The sequence below is a fragment of the Mirounga angustirostris genome, unplaced genomic scaffold, assembly GCF_029215605.1.
Source record: "Mirounga angustirostris isolate CCGP_5_RB_7025 unplaced genomic scaffold, mMirAng1.0.hap1 SCAF_2, whole genome shotgun sequence".
NCBI classification, from domain to species: domain Eukaryota; kingdom Metazoa; phylum Chordata; class Mammalia; order Carnivora; family Phocidae; genus Mirounga; species Mirounga angustirostris.
The window spans coordinates 159,266,298-159,292,652 of NW_026991710.1; the positions used below are offsets into that span (position 1 = coordinate 159,266,298).

General features: G+C 56.0%; 2 protein-coding genes and 1 long non-coding RNA gene across 8 annotated transcripts; 2 read left to right on the top strand and 1 right to left on the bottom strand.

Annotated features, from left to right (window-relative positions):
- Positions 1 to 4,016: 4,016 nt before the first annotated feature.
- On the top strand, positions 4,017 to 6,730 carry NUDT18 (nudix hydrolase 18). The gene is made up of 3 exons (XM_045879984.2): positions 4,017 to 4,311; positions 5,205 to 5,418; positions 5,689 to 6,730. The coding sequence occupies exons 1-3, from the start codon at positions 4,150 to 4,152 to the stop codon at positions 6,282 to 6,284; spliced, it is 972 nt and encodes a 323-aa protein (XP_045735940.1). The 5' UTR covers positions 4,017 to 4,149; the 3' UTR covers positions 6,285 to 6,730.
- A 1,463-nt stretch (positions 6,731 to 8,193) lies between these two features.
- FHIP2B (FHF complex subunit HOOK interacting protein 2B) lies at positions 8,194 to 24,012 on the bottom strand. 6 transcript variants are annotated; one of them, XM_064585422.1, is made up of 17 exons: positions 23,871 to 24,012; positions 19,965 to 20,043; positions 17,343 to 17,515; positions 14,466 to 14,570; positions 14,247 to 14,369; positions 13,792 to 14,022; positions 13,489 to 13,685; positions 13,132 to 13,240; positions 12,836 to 12,912; positions 12,282 to 12,471; positions 11,660 to 11,805; positions 11,432 to 11,560; positions 11,171 to 11,261; positions 10,822 to 10,965; positions 10,345 to 10,485; positions 10,053 to 10,153; positions 8,194 to 9,822 (listed from the first exon to the last, which is right to left on the bottom strand). In XM_064585422.1, the coding sequence occupies exons 1-17, from the start codon at positions 23,913 to 23,915 to the stop codon at positions 9,684 to 9,686; spliced, it is 2,220 nt and encodes a 739-aa protein (XP_064441492.1). In that variant the 5' UTR covers positions 23,916 to 24,012; the 3' UTR covers positions 8,194 to 9,683. The 6 variants fall into 6 exon arrangements, with proteins under 6 accessions (XP_064441492.1, XP_064441493.1, XP_064441495.1 ...); XM_064585423.1 differs by having other exon boundaries at positions 19,965 to 20,164; positions 23,871 to 24,009; XM_064585425.1 differs by lacking the exon at positions 14,466 to 14,570.
- LOC123841654 (uncharacterized) lies at positions 23,283 to 26,273 on the top strand. The gene is made up of 3 exons (XR_010409666.1): positions 23,283 to 23,432; positions 24,611 to 24,686; positions 25,630 to 26,273. It is a non-coding gene; the product is annotated as an uncharacterized LOC123841654 (long non-coding RNA).
- The last annotated feature ends 82 nt before the right edge of the window (positions 26,274 to 26,355 follow it).

The window sequence follows — 26,355 nt, forward strand, 5'->3', positions numbered from 1 at the left end:
TTAGTCTCAGCCCTTAATGGACTTTGCAGATGGGCTTGCTGTCCTCTCTGTCCTCCTTCCAACAAGGACACTTTATAGCTGATCATGTTCCAAGTGGCACCGAGTGACTCTTCCCTACGTACATTTCCCCTTATATAGCTGTGTCCTAATGTCACCCTAGAACCCCAAACACAGGGTCCTTCCTGTGGAAAGACACAGGTGGCCCAGTCACCAGGCCTCTCTCTTCTCCACAGGCCTCTCTGCCCTGCCTCCCATCTCATGACAGGCCACAGCATCCTCAAGGGCATATTGGGTCTGACTCTTGTAAACAGCAGGTGGACCAAATGTTCCAGGACTGGCCCTGGGCAGGAAGCCAGTCCAGGTGGGGACTGACCCTGAGACGCCTGGGGGCACCTGGTGGCCCTCTTCCTTGTGGAAGCTCAGCTGGCTCACCCCCAGTCTGGTGCTGCCCTTGGGGCCTCTGCTTCTCCCAGCATCCCCACTGTCCACCTTCTGTTCCCGCCCCTCTCACTGGCCCACATGTCACTAAAGTGCAACTCTCAGAGCTGGGAGTGACTCCAGCATGTGGACAACCAGTGCTAACTTTTTCTCTTTTCCTTTTTTTTTTTTTTGAAGATTTTATTTTTATTTGAGAGAGTGCGCACGCGCACAATCGTGGGGGAGGGGCAGTGGGAGAGGGAGAAGCAGACTCCCCACTGAGCAGGGAGCCTGACAAGGGGCTCCATCCCAGGACCCTGAGCCGAAGGCAGATGCTTAACCAACTGAGCCACCCAGGCGCCCCTCTCTTTTCTTATAAAGTACATTTTTAGACTTTTGATTTTGAAATGATTTTAGATTTACAGTCATGTCACAAATATAGTAAAGTTCCTGATTACCCTTCCTCCCACTTCCTCTCATGTTAACATCTTATACAAAGATGACACAGTAATCAAAACAAGAAATCATTATCCATACACTATTAACCAAGCAACAGAGTTTACTGGGATTTCACCAGTTTCCCACTCATGTCCCTTTTCTGTTTCAGGATCCACCTTATGTCTGCACCTTACAGATGGCCTAGAGGGTAGATGTGGCTCCCCCGAGATCATTCAGCAAGCTAGTGGCAGGGCACGGGCTCAGCCAAACCTCCCCCTCCCTGTACCTTGGGCTACTGCCCTCCTCACCGCCCTGCTTTGCAAGGGGACGGCGTTCCTTATTCCGTAGAGGCCTCTAGAGTCACAGACGCCCTTGCTCCACCCTGCCTGCCCATCCCTGGCCCTGTTTCCAAGGCTGCCTACATTGCCTTCCCGCGCATGTGTGTCCACATGCTCGGAAATGGCTGCCTCCGGCTTTGCTCCCGTGGGTGCTGGGAGTACTGTACTAGGACGTCTACCAGTTTGGCCACCCTTATCCACCATGCTGCGCAGCCGCCCCCACCCGCTGATGCTCCACCCTCTCTGGGAATGGGGGATGCAGAGCAAACTTTAACAGAGAACTTTCTTTGTTTCTGGTTCTGGAGGCTTCTCCTTCAGCCCCCTTTCCTCCCTCAGCTTTTCCTGTGGGTCTTAGGGCTCTGCTGTCTCAGTGTGGTGTGTGCTGTCTTCCACCCGATGCCTTGAGAAAGCCTACTTTCTCTTGTTTCCCTCGGCACTCAGAAGGGCCGGGTACACTGTCTTGAGGGCCCTCTGCCTGTGCAGCCCTTCTCAGTTTACAAGGGGCTTTCCTGTTGCCTCGTGTGCTCCTCACCACAAGGGTGATTAGGTCCACTTAACAGGGGAGGAGAGCTTTTCCCAGTGATAATGGGGGAGTGGGGCGGTGGTTTGCTGCAGTCTGCTCTTCCAGGCAGTCTGGTGTTTATCTTAGGCTGCCTCTGAGGCTCTCACAGCCCTGCCAGACATGACCTCATTCTCCCTCAAATCATCCCTGGGAGGCAGAAAGGAGTCTGGGACCAACGCTGTCCCCACTTCACAGATGTGAAAACCAACGTGCGGACACACACACACCACAGCAAATACGTTGACAAGTTGCTTTGCAGTCCCTGGGGCCCGACTCTCGGCCCGTGAGTTCCAGCGTTCGGGAGGAGAGGGGTCTTGGATAGGGTTGGGTCAGCAGTGTTTAGCAAGTGCCTCAAAAGCTTGTGGGCCCGACAGGGATGCCCCACCACGTAACACAGGGCCCTGCCCCCAGGGAACTTGCAGTCAATTCCTGATGCGAGAGGGGCCTGAGGAGGCCAGGCTGGTGTGGCTGGAATTCCTGAGAGTATAGTTGTGTGGCAGTCCTGTAGGCATTTGTCATGACAGTGGGCCTTTGCAAGGCCGCACCAAGTGCTGTGGCCAGGAGGGCTCGCCCCCCCACCCCCCAGGGCTGGGCTGCCTGGTCACGGTGACCCTCACTGGACAGTCTACAGAGCTCCTCCTGTGATGTCTCAACTCCCCAACAACTCTATGGAAGAAGGTCTATTATGAGCCTAGTCTACAGATGAGGAAACTGAGGCCCACAACTCATCCAGGGGCACAGAGCCAGCCAGTGAGCTGTGGCTGGGCATCTGGTTCCAAGTCCAGTGCTTTGTCTACACCTTTTTTTTTTTTTTTTTAAGATTTTTATTTTTATTTATTTGACAGAGAGAGACACAGCGAGAGAGGGAACACAAGCAGGGGGAGTGGGAGAGGGAGAAGCAGGCTCCCCGCGGAACAGGGAGCCCGATATGGGGCTCAATCCCAGGACCCTGAGATCATGACCCTGGGATTTCACCAGTTTCCCACTCATGTCCCTTTTCTGTTTCAGGATCCACCGAATGTCTGCACCTTACAGATGGCCTAGAGGGTAGATGTGGCAGTGGGAGAGGGAGAAGCAGACTCCCCACTGAGCAGGGAGCCTGACAAGGGGCTCCATCCCAGGAGGCAAAACTGGGAGGCCTAGGCAGGGGACTAGGCAGACGCCTAACGACTGAGCCAACCAGGCGCCCCTTGTCTACACCTTCTTAAAAGGAAGGTGCACAAAGCTGGCAGGAGGGAAAGGGGAAACTCAACTGGGAATGGGGAGCCCAGACTTGGCTGGCTTCACAGTTTCACTCCAGCTGGCTCTGCCTTCCTGTCCTGAGAGTAGGTTAAAGGAAGCTCTGAGGAGGAAAGGTCAGTCTGGGAGAGAAGTAGGAACTCGCCAAAACAACCCACACCCTGCTCTCAAAGCGCCAGGCCACCAGGTCCTGTGAGCTGGTTGTGGGGGGGAACAAAGATGAAGGAGCAGGACCTGGTCCCTGCCCTAGCAGGGCTCTCAGTCTTCAGTGGAGAGGGCCCCAAAACTGCTTGGGAAATGCAGTGGGCAAGGGGCCAGGACACCGATGGAGGCTCTTTCTGCCCCAAATGCCCTCCTCCCATGGCCAGCCACACCTTGACCATCCCAGCCCTGCTCCCTCTCTCTTCTGAGCACCTGTCACACCTCTTGCCCAAGCCATTCATTTAGCACTTGGCTTATAACCCTCAGTTGATGTTTTATTATATGTCTATGTCCACCTCCTCGAGGTCAGACTCTCCTCCAAGGCAGGAGCTAATGTTCCCCCTGCCATGGTGACATGCAGTACATTTTTAGTGAAGAAAAGTTATTTGGGAAGTGATCGATTTGGGCAATGCCACGGTAGGTGTATGCCCAAAGTTGAACAGTGGGTCCCAGCCACGGCCCCGGGGCCTCCGTGATGTCATCTGGCTTGTTGTGACGTCACTGTCGCTGGCCACAGTGGCGCTCCGCAGCCCACAGGCAGGATGACGTCATCGTCGGAGCCCGCGCCTACAAGTGCCTGCTGGAGGAATTAGCGAGGTTGGTGGCTAGAAATGTCCGGAGCGGGGGGGGGGGGGGGTCGGGGGAGGGTTCGGATAACTGAGAGAGAAGCAGAAGCCGGTCCGCGGCGCCCACCTCCCAGGCCCGGTTCCTAACCCGTTCACGGACTGCGCCCGCCCCCGCCATGACCGACGCGAGCCAGCCAATCCGGGCAGGCCGCGGTGACGCGTAGCCTATCAGCGGAGGGCTCGCCGGCGCTTCCGCGTTCGCGAGCGCGCCTGGCCCGAGTCGGCAGGGGGAGGGGGCGACGGCGGCGGACCGCTGTCTCACCCGTGTCCCACCCTGCCCGGCGCGGTCGGTCTGCGGGGGCCCGTCTGCCGCCTCCCAGGGGACCCGATGGCATCGGAGGGCCTGGCGGGGGCGCTGGCGGCGGTGTTGGGGGGCCAGGGGCTGAGTGTGCACAGCTGCGACTCGGAGCCGGCCGGGGAGCCCCTGGCGCCCGTGCGGCTGCGGAAGAACGTCTGCTACGTGGTGCTGGCCGTGTTCCTCAACGAGCAGGTGAGCGTCCGCCGGCTGGGCCCGGCGCCCGGCCCTCCGCAGCGCGCAGCCAGCCCCGGTGGGGACAGAGGACCTGCCGGCAGCAGCCACCACTTCTTGGTGCGTGGTGCCTCCCAGTTTTGCAAAGCACTCTCACTCACACTTACCATCTGAGCCTTGTGCGGCCCAGCCCTGAGATTGTCCCCCTGTACTGAAGAGGAATCTGAGGCCCGGGAGCCTGCTTATTTCCTCCCGCTAGGCCTCAGTGTCTTGAGAAGAGGCCTGTCCTATTCCCCTTTCCCCAGAATCTAGCACAGTGCCTGCCGCTAGTGGGCTCAAAGATCTGCCCAGTGCCTCAGAGACCTCCTCTGAGCCCCTTGGACAGTAATGGCACGCCTGGCGCTTATTATCAGACCTTCTGTCCCACTGTGTGGTGCTCTTTTCGTGCTGATCCTGGTGCAAGTTGCTGCAACGCCAGCTAGAAGGGGCCAGGGCCATAGGTAGGAGTTGTATGGGGCTGGGGGGTGTTGTAAAGCCTAGGCCCCAGTGTGAGGCCCTGCCACAAGCGGTTTGTAAATCACCAGGGGAGGTGAGGGGTACACAGAGACACATGTGGCATATAGACAGGAGTCAGTGCAGGACACATGGCAAACCTCACTGTGGGGCCTAATCCCTAGCCCCTGAAACAGCTCCCGGGAATCTCAGCCCCTTTCTGAAATGGAAGTCTGAATGCAGAGGGATAAATTGCAGAACGAGACAGCTGCGGCCCCCAGGCACACAAGGGCCAACTCCCTGGAGAGCTCATCAGTTTGAGGTGTGCACCAGTAAGGGGGTGTTGGGTGACTGTGTTTGAGATAGGATCTAACCCCAGGGCAAGGGAAGGTTCCCAGCGAGGCTCCTCTCTCTCCCCTCAGGATGAGGTGCTACTGATCCAGGAGGCCAAGAAAGAGTGCCGTGGGTCTTGGTACCTACCCGCGGGGAGAATGGAGCCTGGGGAGACCATCGTGGAGGCACTGCAGCGGGAGGTGAAGGAGGAGGCCGGGCTGCACTGTGAGCCTCTGACATTGCTGTCTGTGGAGGAGCGGGGCCCCTCCTGGATCCGCTTTGTGTTCCTCGCTCGAGCCACAGGTATGGCCCACCTGGTGGCAGTGTTTGGCAGGGGGCAGCTGACACCTTTCCCCCAGCTTGTCCTCTGGTGAGATGAGCCCCTAGTCTGTCTGGTACAAGCCTGGCATCTCCAGCCTGTGGATTTGACTCCCAGCCCCTACCAACCCCTACCAACCCCAACCCTGGTGTAGGTCAGGGCTGGAATGCCTGGGTGGCCGTTTAATCTGCCGGACCCAGCACTTCTCTCAACAGACACCCTTTCCCCCACCCCATCCTCGACATCCCCTCCAGGTGGAATTCTCAAGACTTCCAAGGAGGCAGATGCAGAGTCCCTGCAGGCTGGCTGGTACCCACGAACCTCCCTGCCCACTCCGCTGCGAGCCCAGGACATTCTGCACCTGGTAGAGCTAGCCGCCCAGTACCGCCAGCAAGCCAGGCACCCTCTTACTCTGCCCCAGGAGCTTCCCTGCAGTCTGGTCTGCCAGCGGCTCGTGGCCACCTTTACCAGCGTCCAGACGGTGTGGGTGCTGGTGGGCACGGTGGGGATGCCTCACTTGCCCATCACCGCCTGCGGCCTCACTCCCATGGAGCAAAGGGGTGGCATCAAGATGGCCGTCCTGCGGCTGCTACAGGGGTGTCTGGCCCTGCCCCACTTGGCAGTGGAGACCAAGGGGTTGCTTGGACTGCAGCATCTGGGCAAAGAGCATGCAGATGGCATCTGCCTGAATGTGCTGGTGACTGTGGCTTTTCGGAACCCAGGTATGCAGAGTGAGCCCCCAAAGGTTCGGGGTGAGAACTTTTTTTGGTGGAAGGTGATGGAGGAAGACCTACAAAGCCAGCTCTTACAGAGACTTCAGGAATCATCTGTTGTCCCAGTCAACAGATAGGAAGGTGCCATCGTTGCGCAAGGAGCCAGGCTCCTGGGCCCTCCCCTCCCCCACCACGGCTCTGCCTTCCTCTGAGGGAGGCAGGAAGTTGGCAGTCAGGGGTCTTGTTGCCTTAGGAGCAGGTGATTCTCCTAGTTCTCAGGGTAATTTCCTTCTCTGTGGAGCAGGTCCCCGCATTGCACCAGAAGGACAGTGCCTTTAACCAAACAAGGAGTTCAGAGCTCAAGGATCTAATTGCCCTGTGGGCACGATGAGGGCACTACTCCCTAAGGGGATGTGAGAACTTTCTGAACCTGAGAGGGCACCTACTCATCATTTTCCATGCTTGCCTCAGTAAAGGCCTACATCCAGATTCTCAGGCACTTAGAATACGGACTTGGGTTGCTGGGGGAGGTCATTCCAAGGGAGTGGGCCCCTTGCTGAGTAAATAGGTGGCACTTGCTTTGCCTTCCTGCCTAAATGTCTCTGTGGGGGGAGGAAGTGAGCAGGAAGGGGGGACTGTATCAAGAAAGAAGCTCCTCCCCTTGTCCCACCACAGCCACCCAGGTCTTCCCAGACAGCAAGCTCGTGTCCCAGACTGCGGGTGACTGGGGTGGGCAGGCTTCCTGCCGTCCACCATAGCCTCTGTGGTCCACTGGGGCTCTCTTCCTCTTGCCTGCCAGGGCAGGATGTGTCCACATCCCCTCTGGGGTTTGAGCAGTGAGAACACCGGAAGCTTCAGGTGGGCAAGGAGCTGTAAAGTAGAAGCTGGTCCTGCCTCTTGGCGGGGTTTCATCTCCTTGAGCTTCCCTGTTCCCTCCCGGCATCGCTCTGCTGGCCTCCAGGCTCCTGCCTCTGCCTTTCTACAACTCCAGCCCAAGCCAGACCAAAACCCTTTATTCCTTTCCCCTCAGCCCAGCAGAATCATGATAAAAATCATTTTTTTAAAAAAGAACTTTACTAAAACTTAAGGGAAAACCACAGGAAGTGAACAAAGAAAATATATCGTGTGCTGCCCACTGCATGTAATACAGTTCTCTGGTTCTGAGCAAGGGAACGCTTGACTAGGCTTCCCTTCTGAGGTAACTCCACTCTGACACTGATGGCCCCCTTTCCCATCCTCTCTTGGCTGCCATCTTGTCTTTCTGTCTTAGGCTGTGGTAGGAATCCTCTTGTGCCATCTGAGGACAAACATCTCCCACATGATGGAATCGAACCCTTTCACTTTGGTTCACTTCTCTCAGTATCTGAGGGACCCACCAGTCCATATCCCCGTCAAAGGGTAATCTTTGCTCCCACTTTATTTAGCCTATAGTAGTTTTCGACCCTGCCCATTAGAATCACCTGGAGAGCTTTAAAAACAACTCTGGGCCCACCCCCAGAGACACCCATTCCACAGGTATTGTAAAAAGCAAACCCAGTGATTGTGACATGGTAAGAGGTAAGAGCCACTCATCAGCCCTGTCCGAGTTTTCAACTTGCTCTGTCTTGGAGTTCGCTCAGCTACTTTCCTGAGAGCATCCCCACACACATACACCTAGGGACAGGTTTTTAAAATAGGTCCACTAAAGCATTCACACAACTCACAACATAAACACCCCAAAATGAGACTTGCACACAGATGCTCCAGATGGCCCGTTCTCTCCCAGCGTCTCCCAAGGCTAGCTGGCTCTCAGCTGTAGGTAAGCTGGGCAGAAAGCGTTGCTTGGCCAAGAAGGAGCCTGGTTCCTGGCAGGGGCTGAGGAACATCAGATGTGCGCTGCCGGAGCCTGTCTCTACTTACCACCACCATCGCCACCCCCCCTGCCCAGGACACCACCTCCCTCCACTCCAGTGCTGGAAAAGGAATGTGTCTTTCTTGGGGAGGAAGATGGGCCTGAATGAGCAGTGGAGTCCTGCACAGGAGGACACGAAGAGTGGCGAACAGGGCCGCTGTGTCCACGCAACCAAACCATTTATTGCTGTGTTGTCTGGGGGGACGCAGTGTGAATGCTGAAGGGGATGGAGGAGGGGAGTCTCTGTGACTCCCGGACGCTCAGACGTTTTTCTGACTTGAAGAGTTCAATCTGCCCTGTGAGCTCGGCTCTCTGGTCCCACGCCAACACCCATGTGCGCACACACGCATGCATGCCCATGCACGGTGTCCTTCAGAGCAGCGGCTTGGAGGAACGCAGGAGAGGGAGAGGTCACTGAGTTCCTCCTCTTCCATGTCACCTCCTGGCAACCTGCGGCCGGCTTCTAGAAGCGGCACAGGCAGGAAAAGGAAGCGAAAGGGGCTCTGGCCCACTCCTCCTTGCCCAGGAGCGCAGCCAGCACTGCAGTCCTGCCGTGAGGTAATGCCTGGCGCCGCCTGTGTGTTCCTGCAGGTTGAGACAGATTCAGGCCGGGTGGGGTGGCAGCCCCGGCCGTGAAGGGCATGCAGGGAGAACACCACTACAACCGGCTGCCTGCGCCCCAGCGCCTCCCCGCCGGGCCCTGGGGGCCTGGGGTCAGGTGGGCATCCCGGCCTCGTCTGTCCCGAGCTCCCTGGCTCCCCCGAAGAGTATTCCATCAAGAGCACTGCAGGCTGGGTGGAAAGCTGAGGGCCAGGCTCTGAGCCCCTCTACCCAGGTGTTGAGGACCAGCCGGGACGGGTTCAGAGGTGCCAGAGAGAAAGCAGCTGGAGCCGGAGCCTGGCACCCAGCCCCCCACTTCCCAAGGCCTCTCCCGCCCCGGCTGCAGTTACACCAAGGCTCTCATTAGCAGCTGCCCCCGCCTGGGCGCGGAGCATGCTTTGGATATTTGCCAGGAGGCGGTTGGGAATTTTGCAACAGTCTCCAGGAGGGCTGGGTAGGAAGAGTGGGCTTCCCCGGCTATCCACTGCCCCTTTGCCACGGATTAAGCCAAGAAGGCAGGAGAAAAAATGTCAAGTCTCAGCAGTGTCTGTGGTACCTAGCGTTGACAGAGATGGGGCTCCTGCACCCCCGTCTCTGGCCTGCGGTCCTGACCAGCCTCAGAACCATCACTCACTCCCCCCTGTGCCCCTGGAACCGAGCCACAGGTCTTGGCCCTGGCCACGAATGGCCCGTCGACTCAGGTGATAGGCACAGGACACGTGAGGGTTTGGGTCTGGGTGATCACCTGGCAATTACCCAGCTCCCCCGAGAAGGCCCCGAGGACACCATGCTGTCTGGGAGGCCATCTCTTTTGCTCCTTGGAGACCCACTCCCTGAGCCCAGTCTCGTGTGGCTGACAGGCCAGGATCTTCTTGAGTTAACCTGGGAGTGGAAGCCCAGGCGTCCTCAGAGGCAGAGGTGCCTGGGAGGTAGAGATGGAACCAAGCCCCAGCCTGGGAGGCAGGAGGTGGCGGCAGTGCCAGGTACGAGGCAGCTCGTGGGCAGAGGTGTGGACAGAAGTCTCCCCTCCTGTCCTGCTCCTGGCTCAGACGTGCCCTTCTCGGGGAGGGGGGAGGTGCAGGTGAGGACCATGTGGGGGGAACTTGACGAAAGCGATGGCAGCCAGCTCCTTGCAGAATTCCTCAAGAACCACCACTCCCTGGAGGAGAGTCTGGTGGTCCAGCCTGAGGGAGACAGCATGGGGTGGTCATGGCTGGGAGGCGGCGGGAGTGTGCCCAGTATGACATCCCAGTGTCCATGAGGTACATTCCAGTGGCAGACACCTCTGAGTGAAGACCGAGCTCAGCAACAGGCCCTCTTCCTCCCCAGCCTATGCCCCTCCCACTATCCTTGGGCAGTCTGCCTTCCCACCCTAGGGTCCGTGCTTGGGCACCCATTCCCCTCGGTTACTTACTGCTCCCCAGGGACCTGACCCATCAGCTGCTTGCGCACCAGGAGCAGTTTTCCCGGGAACTGGGGTACCCTCTGAATTCTCTGCATCAAGTCCCCGATCACCTAGAGCAGGAATGAGACACGGCTGAGGTGGGAGCCGATGACACTCATGCAGGGTCCCCTAGCTCTGCTGTAGCAGTGGAGGAGGGGTGGAGCTGTCCAGAGTGCCCACTCCTGCGGCCCCCACCCCCCTCCTGATCCCCTCTCTTCCTGCCACCCCACGGGCACACACCCCTGGGCTCCGGCATCCTTACCCTGACGAGCACAGAGAACAGACTCCTGCAGCCAGGGGCCAGGTTGATGTAGGGATCCAGGAGGTACTCGTGGATAAGGGGGTGGGGGAAGAGGGCAAGCCGGGACAGGACTGAGGTCACTTGCAGGTTCAGGCTGTATGGCTGCAGGGAGCACAGTGGACAAGCCGAGGGTTGGCAGGGGGCGGTGAGCAGTTTTGCACTCCCCCAGCAAGGCGCCTGGCCAGTGTGAACGTGTGCGGGGGTGGGAGTCTCACGTGATGTGTGTGTGTCACGGATTCCCTGGGGCTGAGGGCCAGAACATGTTAGGGCGTGTAGAGCAGAGGCAAGATGGGGCTTCCCGCCTGGAGAAGTGGGAGGGGTGGGGGAGGGGGATATGGAGCTGAAGAACCAAAGAGGACTCAAACCCCCCCAGGGCACCTGCCTGGAGTTCTCCCATGGGCCCTCACCCCGTAGCCAGGGCCCAGTCCTGTTGGCTACCTGTTCCAAAATCCGGGACATGCGGTCAAACAGCATTCGGAGGAAGTGACCCTCAAAGAAAGGCTGTTCAGGCTCATGGGGGTCCAGGGGTGTGGGGCCCAGGGGCCAGCCCCAAGGGGCAACTCGGGAGCTGCACTCCTGGAACTGAAACAGGAGTGAGAGTTGAGGAGGTGGGCCCAGTGGTCAGGAGGCACCCCGCAGACCGTGGGAACCACAGAGGAAGGACGGACTCGAGGCTCTTGGCTGGAGCAGGGAGCACCTTGGGCAGATCACAGAGGGAGAAGGTGGAGTTTATCAACGCCCTGGCTTTGAGGGACAAGTGGGCATTGGCAGAGGCCTCAACACTCACCAGTCCGTAAGCATCGTGGACGTACGTGTCATATCCCGTCTCCTCTAGGAAAGCCGAGGTCTTGGCTTCCTCAGGAACCAGGCAGAGGAAACTGAGAGACAAGACCCTAGGTGTGGAGGGGCACCGTCCGGGCTGCCCTGTTCCTCCCCACTCCAACTCCAGCCCCGAGGGAACACTCCCTCCTGGGCTGTGCCTCTCTCAGGGCTATGGCCAAAGACGGAACAAACCTCAAGTGGCTTAGATTTCCAGATGGCTCCCTACCTGTTGACGATCTCAGTCACTGCTGTTTTGCCATCTGAGTTGGTGGCAGGGGCTGGGGGAGGCTTTGCTGAGTGTTGAAAGCTGGAGTTGAGGAAGCCGTCTGTGAAGTAAGGGTCTTCCTCCAGATCTCTGTGGCACCAATGAATGAATGAGCAAGTGCGGGGGTACGGGGGGCCGTGGTGGGTCCTAGCAGCCTGAGGCCTCCCAGAGGCGCAGGGTTTCACTTACAGGGTGTCCTCGTAGCTCTCGGGCTCGGGTGAGCCCCTGGCCACATAATGGCGGCCCTCCAGGTTGCACAGGACCAGGCTGCGGATGACCTGCTCGTGTGGCTTCTGGAGCAGCTCCTCGAATAGCCGCAGGGTGGTGATGCTGATCTGGGTAAGAAAGGGTCAGCAGGACCCCGGCTTCTAGGGGTCCCTGGGAATTGCTCACTCAGATAAGAAAAGAGCAGGTGGCAGGTTTTGGGGGGAGTGGGTGGGTGCTGGTCTGGGAGCCGAAAGTCTGCCCGTTCTGGTTCTGTTACCGATTTGATGTATGTTATCAAGCGAGCCAACTGGCTCTTCTGTGTCTCAGTTTCCATGGCTGAGAAACGAAATAGTGGCCTCACCTAGCTCAGAGTAGCTGTAAGCCTCAAACAAGCCAAGTGAATATGAAATAGGTTTGGAAAACATAAAGTCACAAGGCAAGCATCTGATCACAGAACATCACCGTGTGACAAAAGCAGTCACTGTTTTGGGGGGGCATACGTTTCAATGCCTCAAAGGAAGTGCCAGCTGGTAAGCTAATGCAAGCAGGGAGAAGCACTCGGGGGGTCCCTTGGGCAGGGGTCGGACGACGCCCTCCCCCTTACCTCGTCAGAGAGGTGGTCGCAGTGCCCGATGAGGTGAGCGCACAGAGTACGGGGGCCATCGTCGGGGGCTGCAGGCTGTGGGTCTGTGCCCAGGAGGAAAGCCACAGCCTCTCGCAGCAGGGCAGGAGAGCGGAGCTGACGCAGCATGGCCGTGAGCAAGGCGGTGGAGGTCAGGACGCTCTGCTCAGAACTACAGGGAGAGAGCACTGAGCCAGGCCTGGGGGCTGAGAGCCAGGCGGGAGAGGGGAGAGCAGAGAGGGAGCCAGGAGTGAACACATGTGGGGGTGACAGAACCCTTTCCGGGTTTCCTTATGCCTTCCCTGGTATTTCTCTGCTTGCTCCCTAGTCCTCCTGAGGTCCTGGAGTCAGCCCGTGTGGCTCTGAGCCACATGGCTGTCAGGGGGCCAGGCCCGGCAAACATTAACCATGGAGCCCGCAGACCCATGTGACTCTGGCCAAGGAGATCCCTGGCCTTAGGGACAGGAAGGGACCTGGTGGGGTGAGCAACTGGGCCCAACCACGGCCATGCCCAAGGAAACACGACATAGACTTACACATGCAGGAGGTGGGGCTGCAGAATCTCCACGAATAACTTCTCAGCCACAGCCTTTGCCAAGGCGTCTGCAACCACCTAGGTGCCAAAGAACATGTCTTAAGCACGTTTTACCTCCATGACAGTTTTCCATTGAGAAACAACCGTGTCCTTGCACAGCGTTTAACACAATAGGCAGCCCGGGGGCCCTGCCTAGCTCCTGAGAGACCCACTTGGTCCTCAGGGTGGACACAGGGAAGGGAGTGGGGTCAACCACGGGGCACCCCCACAGAGGGACCTGTTGGGGCCCCGGCTCACCATGTGTGCCTCTGTGATGAGGTGGTCACAGTAATCAAACCAGCCCAAAAAGGCAGCCAAGGTGTCCTTGCCAGGGAAGGAAGCCTCATCAGATGGGGCACTGGGCAACCTGAGGGGGAGCAAGGGAGGAGCTGTGAGGCCCACCTCAGGGATGTTCCAGAATCTGGGCCCCTTCTCCCTGCAACCTCTGTTGCTGGTGCGGGGCGGGGGAGCGAGAGGGAAAGCCCTTGAGGACAGGCTGTGCCCTCAGCAAGAGGGTGGCCAGCAGGGGTCCCCATCCCTCCTAGAAAAGCAGAGGACAGGGAGGGCTTCTTGCCACTGAAGCCGTAGGCCAGCTTCTCCGGGCCCAGCGCCTACCTCCAGCTGACGCCCTCTAGTGCGGCAACGTCCGCCGGGTCCAGGAAGGGGGGCACCGACTGGTAGAGCTGGCAGAGGTGCTCGACCACGGCGGCACAACAAGGACTGCTCTGCACCAGGTAGGTGGCGGCTGCCGGTGAAGCCACGCTGACCAGGAGCAGCAGGTTCTCCTGGGCCTTCAGAGCCACCCGGCCTTTCTAGGGGATAGGGGTACGACTTCAGGGCCATACACCTGAATGCCCAGATCCCCTCCCAGCAATTCGCCCTCCTCATCCCCGCCCACTCTGTCTCGGCAGCTAGCACCTTGCTCTTGCACAACCCGACCAGGGAGGTGATGAGGTTGCTCTCTCCAGCCGCTCCATCCGGCTCCTCCTCTGTCTCGGCAGGCGGCTGCGCGCTCAAGGCCCGGGCCCCGCAGGGACTCATGTCAGGAGCCTTGCTGCGGGGGTGGTCCTTGTCTTGGATGCTGGCTGCCTCTCTAGGCAGGGTGGTGGGTTCTTTGAATGACTTCTTCCTCCTGACAATCTTTTTACCCTGCAAAGAAGGTCGGGTGAAGCCACGTCACGGTGCAGACCATTCCCCACGATGCCCCTTGGGAATGCAGGATGTGTTGGCTGTCAGGGCCTCGGCATGGAGCTAGAGAGGAAGCCGCCTAGGCGCCTGAGTACCTGCTCCACCCTCTGCTTCCTCAGAAGGGCCTTAGGGGCCTGCCCTGGGGTCGGAGCCCTCCCGCTCCTGTCCCTCACAGAGGTGCTCACTTCCAGGATGTAGGTGAGCAGGGCTGGGTCCTGTTGGATCTTGGAGCAGAGGACGGTGGTGAACTGTACCTCCTCCTTTTCTGTTTGGGATCCAGGAACTGTTCCACCAAGTCGGAGAAGCTTCTAGAAGGGAAGCAAATCAGAAACAGAGAAGAATGGGGTAGCAGGGAAGAGAGAGGGCTTGACCCTCAGACACCCCTTGGTCTCCTGGCCCCTCACCTGCACAGGCCTGTGGACGTTGAGGTAATGCAGGAGGGGGTGCTGCACCTGGGCCAGAACCTTGCTGAAGAACTGGAATACCTGCTGTCGCATCCCTGGGGGGTACTGAGTGTCAAGGAACAGAGTGCCCGTCAGAAGATGGAGCCTGCCCACTGCCTGGAATGCTCCCCACCCCTGGGCCACAGCACCATCCTCCCTTGGTCACCGCTCAGAGACCACATTTTCTGCAAGCCTCCTTCCCTCACTACAGGCACACCTCCGAGACAGGCAGGTTTGCGTCCAGACCACCACAATAAAGCAAATACTGCAATAAGCGAATATCGTAAGAAAGCAAGTCAAATTAATTTTTTGGCTTCCCAGTGAATACAAAAGCTATGTTTATGCTATACTGTAGTCTATTAATTGTGCAATTGCGTTATGTCTAAAAAGCAATGTACATAACCTTAATTTTAAAATATTGCTAAAAAATGCCAACCATCATTTGAGCTTTCAGCGAGTTGTAATCTTGCCGGTGGAGGCTCTTGCCTCGCTGTTGGTGGCTGCTGACTGATCTGGGTGGGGGTTGCTGAAGGTGGGAACAGCTGGGGCCATTTCTTAAAATAAGACAACAGTGAAGTTGGCCACACGGATGGACTCTTGCTTTCATGAATGATTTCTCTGTATCACCGTGATGCTGTTCCATAGCATTTTACTCACAGTAGAACTTCTTGCAAAATTGGCCAGTCCTCTCCAGCCTGCCGCTTCTCTATCAACTAAGTTTATGCAATGCTCTAAATCTTCTGTTACCATCTCAACAATCTTCCCAGCGTCTTCCCCAGGAGTAGATTCCATCTCAAGCAACCCCTTTCTTTGCTCATCCATGAGCAGCAACTCCTCATCTGTTAGTTTGATCATGAGATGGCAGCCATTCAGTCCCATCTTCAGGCTCCACTTCCTGTTCTAGTTCTCTCGCTCTTTCCCCCACACTTCCTCCTTTGAAGTCTTGAACCCGCCAGAGTCATCCATGAAGGTTGCGATCGAATTCTTCCAAGCTCCTGTTCATGTTGATATTTTGACCTCTTCCCATGAATCACGAATGTTCTTAGTGGCACCTGGAATGGCGAATCTTTGCCAGGTTTTCAATTTGCTTTGCCCAAATCCATCAGAAGAATCACTATCTATGGCAGCCACCGCCTTACAAAATGTATTTCCTAAATAATAAGACTTGGAAGTCGAATGCCTCCTTGCTCCCCGGGCTGCAGCATGGCTGCCGTGTCAGCAGGAAACAGCCATCGTCTCGTTCTACTTCTCCATCAGAGCTCGTGCGTGACCAGGTGCATTGTCGGTGAGCAGTCGTGGTTTGACAAGAAGATTTTTTTCGGAGCGGTAGGTCTCCACAGGGCACCTAAAGTATTCAGGACACCACGTAGTGATCCCAAGTGCTGCCACCGAGGCTTTGTTGTTCCATTCACAGAGCATAGGCAGAGTGGCACGAACACGACTCTCCAGGGCCCTGGGACGTCCAGAATGGTCAATGAGCGCTGGCCTCGACTTCAAGTCACCAGCTGCCTCAGCCCCTGACAAGACAGTCAGCCCACCCTTGGAAGCTTTGCAGCTGGGCACTGACGTCCCCCCGGCCGCTGAGGGTCCTAGCTGGCGTCTTCTTCCAGTAGAGGCCGTTTCATCCACATTGGAAACCTGCTGCGCCGCGTAGCCTCCTTCATCACTTACCCCGCTGGGTCTCCCGCAGAACTTGCTGCAGCATCTACCCCAGCCCTGGCCACCTCCCCTCGCACCCTGATGTTACAGAGGCGGCGTCTTCCCTTACACCTCTCGGACCCACCTCTGCCAGCTCCCGACGGTCCCCCTGCAGCTTCCTCCCTGCTCTCAGCCTTCGCCCAACCGAAGCGAGTCAGCGCCTGGCTCAGGGTCAGGCTTTGGCTTAACGGAACGTCGTGGCTCGTTTGCTCTTCTAGGCCGACCCCTCAGACCTTCAGCGCGTCCGCAGTGAGGCTGTTCCGCTCTCTTATCGTTCGCGTGTTCACCGCGAGGCACTTTGAATTTCCTCCAACAACTTTTCCTTTGCATTCTCGCCCCGGCCCACTGTTTGTTGTGTGGCCTAGCTTTTGGCCCATCTCAGCTTTCCTCACCGAGCTTAATCATTTCAGCTTTTGATTTAAAGTGAGAGACGTGTGACTCTTCCTCACTTGAACACTTAGAGGCCACTGGAGGGGTATTAGTTGGCCGAACTTCAATATTGTAGTGTCTCGCGGACTAGGGAGCCCAAGGAGAGGGAGAAAGATGGGGAAGGGCTGGTCAGTGGAGCTGTCTTACAGGGGCATTACTTGTGCCCCCAATTATAATAGCAACATCAAAGATCATTGAGCACCTATCACTGTAAGGAATATCATCACTGAGTTGGAAAGATTACTGAGAATTACCAAAATGTGACGCAGAGACGTGAAGTGACCAGATGCTGCTGGAAACATGGTGCCACCCGAGCTTCTCAGCGCCCCGTTGCCCCAAACCTCCGCCGTGTAAGAAATGCCGGCTTTGTGAAGCACCATCACGTGGACCGCAATCAAATGAGCTGCGCCCGTGTTTGAAACCGGCCTGCCCACACTGTTGGGTCCCCGTCCCGCTTCACCGTTCTCCATGACCTGTCATGGTTGGACAGGCTGCGTGCGGGCCCCCCAGTGACCTCTGACCAGAACTTTCGTCTGTTTTAGTAGCTGCTGGGTCTGCAGCACCGAGGCCCCTGCCTGGCACCCGGCCGGTTCTTAGCACACCTTCGCTGAATGAACCCTGACTGGATAACGGCAGCGTTTCCATGACACGATGGGACGGGAACACAGAGGGACGAGCCGGGGCCGCAGGGGCTCCCCGGGGTGTGCCCACCTCGGCCTTGCCCAGGGTGCACAGCGTCTCCAGGATTTTGTGCTGCAGCAAGTATTCCAGACAGGGCCCGGCCTCCCCAGCTGCCGTCTGCTGCCTCTCCTCGTACACCAGGATGTCCAGCATCTGCTTCAGCCGCCAGGGAATATCCGTTTTCTTGGCGGGGGTGTTTTCATCTAATGAGATTCAGGAAACAAGGGTGAGTGGGGTGATGAGGTCGAGCCCCTGCGGCCCAGGGGGTGGAGGGAGACTGAGGGTACACCTGGAGTAAGGCCCGGTTCACAGCTGGCTTCGAACGAAGACCAGAGGAAGTGGAAATTTACAGTTGGTGCCTCTATATTTAAAAAGACAAAAGACCTTTTGGATGAGGCCCAGGATACAGCCCTCTGACTGGGAACGTGTGCATACTCTAGTGCTTTATCAGAGGGAGGCAGCATCATTTTTTCTCCTAACCCCGGGGGTGTCCAGGAGGGTACACTGCTCAGGCTGCAGGTCAGCTCTGGGCCCGACTGAGAAGCCGGGGGCTCAGGGGTCTCTGTCATAGAATTTAGAAGTTGTCTCAGAGCCACTTCCGGAGAGGTAAACCTCCGGTTCCTTTTTACACTCACAGGAGGCAGAAAGGAGAAACAATTTTTTTTACAAAGGAGAAAAAAAATCCGTGCATGACCATGAGTTTGGAGGCAAACCTGCTCCATTGTGCAAAGGTCTTGATGGAGAAGCTGGGGCTTTCTTGGTGAGAGTCTCAGACAGACTGTTTGCATAAAGCAAGTTTTGGTGCTTTGGGACCGGCCCTGGAGCACCCCCTAGCTTATTTTGAAAGCACTGGCTTTTGAACAACACAGCTCAGCTCACCTCACCCATCCCTGTACCTATGGTCTAGGGACTGTTCTGGAAATTAATGGATTGGGTTCAGGTGAAGCCCCAGGTGGACCTGAAGTCAGTTCTGGATCTTTTCCTACATCCTGGCAGATTGGGGCTCTCTGTCAAGAGACCTTCAGTCTAAAAGGTACAAACTTCCAATAATAAATAAGTCCTGGGGCTCCTGGGTGGCTCAGTTGGTTAAGCATCTGCCTTTGGCTCAGGTCAGGATCCCAGGACCCTGGGATTGAGCCCCACATCGGGCTCCTTGCTCTGTGGGAAGCCTGCTTCTCCCTCTGCTGCTCCCCCTGCTTGTGTTCCCTCTCTCGCTGTGTCTCTCTCTGTCAAATAAATAAATAAAATCTTAATAAATAAGTAAGTAAGTAAGTAGGTAAGTCCTGGGGCACCTGGGTGGCTCAGTCAGTTGGGTGTCTGATTCTTGATTTCGGCTTAGGTCATGATCTTAGAGTTGTGAGAGCGAGCCCTGCATCAGGCTCTGTGCTGGGCGTGGAGCCCACTTAAGATTCTCTCTCTTTCCCTCTCCCTCTGCCCCCTCCCTCTCTAAAAAACAACAAAAAAAACAAAAACAAAAATAAAAACTCATAAATAAATAAGTCCTGAGAATGTTATATACAGCATAGTGATTATAGTTAGTGTATTGCATATTTGAAAATTGCTAAGAGTATCTTAAAAGTTGTCATCACAAGAAAAAAATTGGTAACTAGTTAGGGTGATGGATATTAACTAGACTTATTGTGGTGATCACTTCACAATATATCCATATATTGAATCAATATGTTGTACACCCAAGTTACATGATACAATGTTACATCAATTATTAGCTCAAAAAAGGAAAAAAAGATCTTTGGTTTAAAGCTGTTGTTCTCCACTGGGGGTGATTCTGCCCCCGGGAACATTTGGCAATGTTTGAAGAGATATTTATACTTACTGCAATGGGGATGGTGGAAGCCTGAGCTGCTGCTAAACATCCCACCATGCGCCCCAAGAAGCCCGCCACCACAAAGAATGGTCAAGCCCAAATGTCAACCATGCCAAGATCGGGAAACCTGGTCTAAAAGGACACTTAGGGGGGGGTCCCTCAAAGTGTCCAAAGACTGCTTTTTAATTTTTTGGGCTGGCTCAGGCTGGAAATCAAGTCTTCAGGAAAGGGGTAGACTGGAATCAAACTCCAGTCTGAACCCGGAGGTAGAAAGCCAGGGATGCCGGACAGGGTTACCTGGCAACCAATGTGTGTCCACCAATACCAACATACTGACTACAAAGCAGCCAATCCAGTTCCACCCCTTAGGGAGTGATCCTGCTGGGCCCAGATTACCCAAAGCTTTGCTGTCTGGGTGTCAGCTGGGGGACATGGACCCAGGCACGTTATGGGCATCGGCATTTGTTGCCCTCCTACCTTAGATTTCTATAAGGGAAATGCCCTCTCAGTTAGCTCAGGGAAAGGAGGACTTGATTCCGTTTCTTTTAATCAGTAAGCCCTGGACACAGGTCCTGAGGACCGCAGGCCTAGACACTCTGCCTCGCTGGAAGCGAGGGGCAAGTGGAGCTCAGCCTCTGCCTTGCAGTCAGCTCAGTGGCGTCCCCACTCCTACCTCACACAGTTCCTCTCCCAAAAGGTCAGGGTGGGGCCAGCCCCCACTCTCAACCCCTGTGCAGCCCTCGTCACCTTCTCCAGGCCACATGCATCTCTGCCTGGCATGGGGACGCGGCCCACACCTTCCTCCCCACTGGCTGCAGGGCTCCCACCTGTACTTTCAATGTAGTAGTGCGTGATGCCCTTCCAGTGCTCCACGAAGGCCTCCAGCAGGTCAATGCTGGGCTCCCGCTGTGGAGAGAGCAGACTCGGCATGAGGGGCCGCCACCGTCACTCATCACAACGGACGGTCCACCATCTACCAGGGCTCGGGTCAGTGCCAGGCCCTGGAGGAGGCGCCGTGATCCAGGTTCTGAAAGGGAACACGAAGGCGTTTTCTCCAGGACAATCTCTTGGCACCTCTCCCAGCCCGCCTCTCTCCTGGAGACGCTGTGCTCCTGCTATGAGTCATGACTCCACAGTCCCTGGCCCGGAAGATCTAAGAACGTTGGTCGGGGGGACAGACACAGAAACAGGTCGTCTCAACGTGGTTACGCTACTGTAGAGGGACACAGAGGAAAACAGGAGAGCGCCCCCAAAACAACAAAATCAAAATGATACGCGTGGAAAACGTGGCAAAGACAAAGTTTTCGGGCCCCTCTCAGTCCGAGAGTCTGCACAAATCTGTGTTCGAGGCCATCGAAAGGCTTCATTCAGCCAGATAGGTAATGTTTGCATAAGATTCATGAGGTGCCTTACTTATAACATGCTTGCATCTTTTGTCCAAGGCTGCAGGCTGCTGGAGGAGCTGGGGATGCACAGCCTGCAGCCCCAGGGAATTCTATTTCTGCTCTGAGCAAGCCCCAAACCTGCCCCTCTTCCAGAAGTTATCTTTTCATCTCCACACCGGTAACAACTGCTTTCCCTGAAAACTCAAAAAAAAGAGCTGTCACTCTCTTTCCTTGCAGAGTAAACGTATACAGGAGAAAAATGCATAATCAAATAGTCCCTCACCACAGGTGCTCATTTCTACTTCTCCGTGTTTGCTCAGGCCACTCCTCTGCCCAGGAGGCCCTGTGTCCCCCTACACTTGCCTAGATCCGAACGGTCACCAGTGAGGTCCAGCTAAGGGCCACCAGCTCCGCAAAGGCCTCACCAGAGTTCCTGGATGCATCTCTCTAACCTCACACTTCACTGCAGCACAGAACTGAGTGTCTACTCCTGATTCGTTCCGGAAGTATCTTTTGAGTGCCCCTCTGTACAAGACACTATGCCAGACGCTGTAAGCAGTACAAGGCTGCCGGAGACCCAGTGCCAGGGAGAACAGAATATGAAAACCGCCCCAAATAACTCAGCTGTAGGAAGTCGTGTGAGAATGCGGGACAGGTGGAAAATGACCCATGGGAAAAGAGCACTGGAACACAGAAGGCTTTACTGAGGTTACCCTGAAACTAAAACGGGACGAATGCAGTCCCAAGTCACTAGTTAGAGATGAAGGAAAGACGGTTCCTGCGGAAGGAACTCTGCAAAGTGTCTGGGATAAGGATGGATTGAGGAGCGTGTGGGCCCCTGAACATCGAATCACCAGGTCACGACTGTTTGTGCAGGCAGTCGGGGGCAGGTCAAGGACGTCTGCTAAGCAGTGTTTTAGGCAGAGTCCGCTGACAGTTCTGTGATGATGAAGACAGGGAGAACGGTTAGAAGGCCATGAAGACAGGAGGATGAAGCAGTAACACCGAATCAGAGGCCCTGAAACTCTCCCCCTCAACCCTTGGCTGCCCAGGCAACCTTGTCTTCTTTCACGGTTAGCTGGGGGGGGGGGGGGGGGGGGGAGAGGTAGGGCATGGCCCTTACTGGAGCGGTACCTCCCACAGTCATTCCAAGCACACCGTCCACATGGGGCCACTGTCTTTTACCACATCCTGTGTGACACTGTGATTGTGGGATTAGAGTCTTCTCTTCTACTAGACTGTGAGCTCCCTGAGGGCTTGGGTTCTGTGTTTTCTAGCTCTGCCTGCCCCTAAAGGGCTCTGCCACGAATGACTACTCATTCGCATTTACTAAATATCTCAGCAAACTCCTTTAGACATCCTTTCCATAGTTCCTTGCTCAGGAAAGCCCTCCGACCCTTGACCAGCACTATAAGTCATCTTCCAGTGCTGTGATGGGCTCTCATCTAGCCTCAAAATTCATTTGTAGTCTCCTGAACCCTTAAGCTGGGCTTATGCTGAAAACGAACAATCCAGTAAGAATAGGAGACCCGGGAGAACACAGACGGCAGCAAACAGACTGTAACAAAACAGACTGTCAAGACAAAGCAAGGGGATCATCTTCACCTCAATCTACTATTAGCTACTATAACTCCAAAGAAATTGTACCAAATGATTTATTTTAAAGAGAAATTATTAAATTACTAATCTTCATTATCTTTATTAATAATAATAAAGAATATTTTCTAAAAGAACCCTAACGATTGCTATTCTGTTTTGTCAGAAGAGGGCAGGAAGGAGCACTCTTCCTCCTTAACAAGGAGTCAAGCAACCTGCTGGGGTCTTAACCTGGTGACCCAGGGGAAGACCTATGCCCCCCCCATGTGGGAGTGGAGGGGAAAAGAGGGGTTTCCCTCTCTCCTGACAGTTACATGGGGCCAGCCAAACTTCCACGGCATTGTCTATGTATCTGATACTCAGGGGCCAAAAATCACCTGCCTAAAAATACCTCCCTTGACCACCAATCCCTCCTCCAGGCCCTGATGCTGAAATGCGTGCACTGGGAGGATTAGAAAGTCACTTTCAGGACTAAGGCTCTCTCTGGCCCGTCTCCCACCCTGTGTATGGAGCTTTCCTGAGAGGTATGAAGTGGGTTGTCACATCACTTTCTAAGATGACAGCTGTTTCAATTGGAGACAAGGAGGAAGGGAAGGCAAGATCATTCTGGACCCCCTCCTGAGGTGGGATGCCCTGGACATCAGGAAGGGCAGGGCTGGGGACAGGTGAAGGAGAGGTGGGAGGAGCTTTTCACTTTCTTCACAGGTTTGATTAAGGCTGAGACTGTTCTCATTTATAATAAGCTCTGTTTTGGAGAGGGGGAGAAAGGAGGAGGGACACAAGGTTGTTTCTCCTGAGCAAATCGGACAGAATATAATAAATTGATCAATTAGAGGAGACCTCTACTTCGAGACAAAAGAACTGTTAACTTTACAGATTCTTGACAAGGTTACTTTAAACAGAAGGCATTCGGCCTAGTCTATCTAAACTGCACTTTTATCTTGCTGAATGAAGTGAACTGGCCTCTGACCAGCCTTCAACCCGACAGATAATGGCAAACACACAAACTCTCCCTCCTATGGCCTCCAGAAGGTCCCCCCACTGCTGGCCTCTCCTGACTCAAGGTCACTCTGGCCAGGGCCGGTGTGGTGTGAGATAACATTCTGGATACCGCCCTGTGCCCCGCAGCAGGCTGTTCCCTGGGCCAGGCGCCCACCCACCCCTGGACTGTATATATACACACTTCCTGGGGACGTGGCCAATCTGGGCCGGAACTTCCCAAGTGGAGGCTGAGAGCACACGCGCCTGACTGAGGTCTTGGGGTTGCCTGGGGGCTCAGAAGGAAGGCAAGGGGCATCTATTTTCCCAGCCCAGGTGACCAGGAAGGGAGGAGCGTGGGTGGGGGGCGGTGGAGGAAGGCAAAGGGCCTGGGGAAGGTACCTTGGGGAGGAAACTACTGGGTGACAAGGGAGCCCTCTAGCACAGAAGAGTTTGGGACCTGGGAGCGAACTGAGAACGGGGAGCAGGAAAAATAAACAGGAAGCCATTTGGGGAAAAGGGTTAGGGGCTGGGGCGATCTGGAGAGGAGCTGGGAGTAGGCGCGATCGGGAAAGAGGCCACGCGAAGCAGGAAGGGCTGTGCGGGAGGGGCGCGACGGGGGAGAGGGGAGGCCCGGGAAAGGGCGCCGCGGCCTGGGTGGGGGTCCCTTCCCCGAAGCGGGCCCGCGCCCTCCGCCCGCCCGCCGGCTCCTCCCCCGGCCCCGCGCCCGCCCTTCCGGCCTAGCCCCGCGCGCCCGGGCCTCCCCGGCCTCACCGCCCCCACGGCCTCCTGCAGCAGCGCCCCGAGCCGGCTCAGCATGTTGGCGGCCCGGCCCGGCTCGGCTCCCGGGCGGCGGTGGCGGCGGTGCGGCGGCGGCGAAGCTCTCGGGCGGAGGGCGGCCCGGGAGGCGCGGCGAGGGGGCGGGGCCCTGCCTGGTCCGCCCCGCCCCGGCCCGCTGGGGGCGCCCGCCGCCCGCCGCCCGCCGCCCGCCGCCCGCCGCCCTGGCCGGGCCAGGCCCGGCCCGCGCGGTCGGGAAGGAGGCCGGGCGCCGAAGTGTCCCGGCCCGGCAGAGCGGGGGTGGGGGGGAGCCCTGGAGCCCGGCGCCGCAGCGGAGGGGCGCCGCGGAGCAGGTTCACGCGGCCCCGTGGGGGGAGCCAGGTGGCAGCGAGAAGGACGAGTGGGACCGGGAGTTTCTTCCGCGAGGAATGGGAAGGTTTATGGGTCCTGTAAGTCTCTAGATGCCCCTACCCCCACCCCCTGTCCAGCACAGTAGCCACTGTCGGCACGTGGCTGTGGAGCACCGAAACAAACGTGCTAGTCCAAATTGAGAGGTGCGGAGGGCGAAGTATACCCCGGATTCTGAAGACTTACTGCAAAAAGAAAATGTAAAATAGCTCACTCGTGATGTATGCTGATGACCTGTTGAAATTGTAACATATTAGATCTATTGGGTTAAATGAAGTATATGATGAAAATTAATTTCACTTGTTGCTTGTTCTTTTACGAGGATACAGCACTGCTCCAGAGGTCCTGCAGAGGAAGTAACAACCGGCCGGGCTGTCCTAGCAGCGCCAAGGAAAGAAACAGAAGGTAGGTCTCCTATGTCAAGAGGCCTCCTGCCCCGGAAAGTTGGGCCCAAGAATTACACAGGCAGAACCCTTAACAAGAGCAGGAATGTCCAGGACATTTCCTGGAATGTCTAGAGAGACAACCCCACCAGTTTAAAGCCCGTTTCCCCTACCGCCTCCACTGCTACCCTCCAACCCTCGGGAATGAAAAGATCTTCCTGAGGAGAGGGCTGGTATCTGTGCAAAATGTATTCTGCTGACCACTGACATATGATGAGAGGGTCAGGGATTAAGGGTGGCACTAGAGGAGGTTAGCTTCTACCACAAAGCTGTAGGATCTAGAGCTGTGGGGTCTTGGGTTTCACTGCACTAGCCCTGCCCTTTGGGGCCCATTCACCGGTCAGGCTGAGGCCCAGGAGAGGCAGACCGCTCCCAGGGTGGCTGTGTACCCTGAGTGGAGCCTGGAGTCCGGCCTAAGTCACCAGGGGTGGGGGCAGCATTCTGCCCAGCCCAGACATGGCTAGCATTTGGATCTCAGTTCTCTGACAGCTGCTTGGGAAAAATAAATGTTTTTATTTATTTATTTAGAAAGGAGGGTCCTCACCCTTTTTTTTAAGATTATTTATTTGACAGAGAGAGACAGTGAGAGAAGGAACACAAGCAGGGGGAGTGGGAGAGGGAGAAGCAGGCTTCCCGCTGAGCAGAGAGCTCGATGTGGGGCTCGATCCCAGGACCCCGGGATCATGACCTGAGCCGAAGGCAGACGCTTAAGGACTGAGCCACCCAGGCGCCCCCAAAATAAACGTTTTTAAATAGCCCATCTGCGCCATTTGCAACGACGTGGATGGAACTGGAGGGTATTATGCTGAGTGAAGTAAGTCAATCAGAGAAAGACATGTATCATATGATCTCACTGATATGAGGAATTCTTTTTTTTTGTTTTGTTTTGTTTATTTATTTCTTAGAGAGTGAGCGGGAGAGAAACAGCATGAGAGGGGAGAGGGTCAGAGGGAGAAGCAGGCTCCCCGCCGAGCCGGGAGCCCGATGTGGGACTCGATCCCAGGACCCCGGGATCATGACCTGAGCTGAAGGCAGTCGCTTAACCAACTGAGCCACCCAGGCGCCCGAGGAATTCTTAATCTTAGGAAACAAACTTAGGGTTGCTGGAGTGGTGGGGGTGGGAGGGATGGGGTGACTGGGTGATAGACATTGGGGAGGGTATGTGCTATGGTGAGCGCTGTGAATTGTGTAAGACTGTTGAATCACAGACCTGTACCTCTGAAACAAATAATACATTATATGTTAAAAGAAAAAGAAGAAGAAGAAGAAGAAGAAGAAGATAGCGGGAAGGGAAAAATGAAGGGGGGGAATCAGAGGGGGAGATGAACCATGAGAGACTATGGACACTGAGAAACAAACAGGGTTCTAGAGGGGAGGGGGAGGGGGATGGGTTAGCGCGGTGATGGATATTAAAGAGGGCATGTTCTGCATGGAGCACTGGGTGTTATACGCAAACAATGAATCATGGGACACTACATCAAAAACTAATGATGTAATGTATGGTGATTAACATAACATAATAAAATTAAAAAAAAAAATTAGAAAAAAATAGCCCGTCTGCAAATGGGCCCCTGTGAGGATCCCTATGGGAAACGGGAGGAGGCTTTTAGGCCAGAACGTAAGGAGCCTGT

What these genes read in the sequence shown, in the direction of transcription:
- NUDT18 (XM_045879984.2), top strand. Translation starts at nt 4,150, where the DNA reads ATGGCATCGGAGGGCCTGGCGGGGGCGCTGGCGGCGGTGTTGGGGGGC. An exon ending in CCGTGTTCCTCAACGAGCAG is followed by an intron (nt 4,312 to 5,204) that starts GTGAGCGTCCGC and finishes CTCTCCCCTCAG; the next exon opens with GATGAGGTGCTACTGATCCA. An exon ending in GTTCCTCGCTCGAGCCACAG is followed by an intron (nt 5,419 to 5,688) that starts GTATGGCCCACC and finishes CATCCCCTCCAG; the next exon opens with GTGGAATTCTCAAGACTTCC.
- FHIP2B (XM_064585422.1), bottom strand. Translation starts at nt 23,915, where the DNA reads ATGCTGAGCCGGCTCGGGGCGCTGCTGCAGGAGGCCGTGGGGGCG. An exon ending in TGCAGGAGGCCGTGGGGGCG is followed by an intron (nt 20,044 to 23,870) that starts GTGAGGCCGGGG and finishes CTCTCTCCACAG; the next exon opens with CGGGAGCCCAGCATTGACCT. An exon ending in GGTCAGGTCCCTGGGGAGCA is followed by an intron (nt 9,823 to 10,052) that starts GTAAGTAACCGA and finishes TGTCTCCCTCAG; the next exon opens with GCTGGACCACCAGACTCTCC.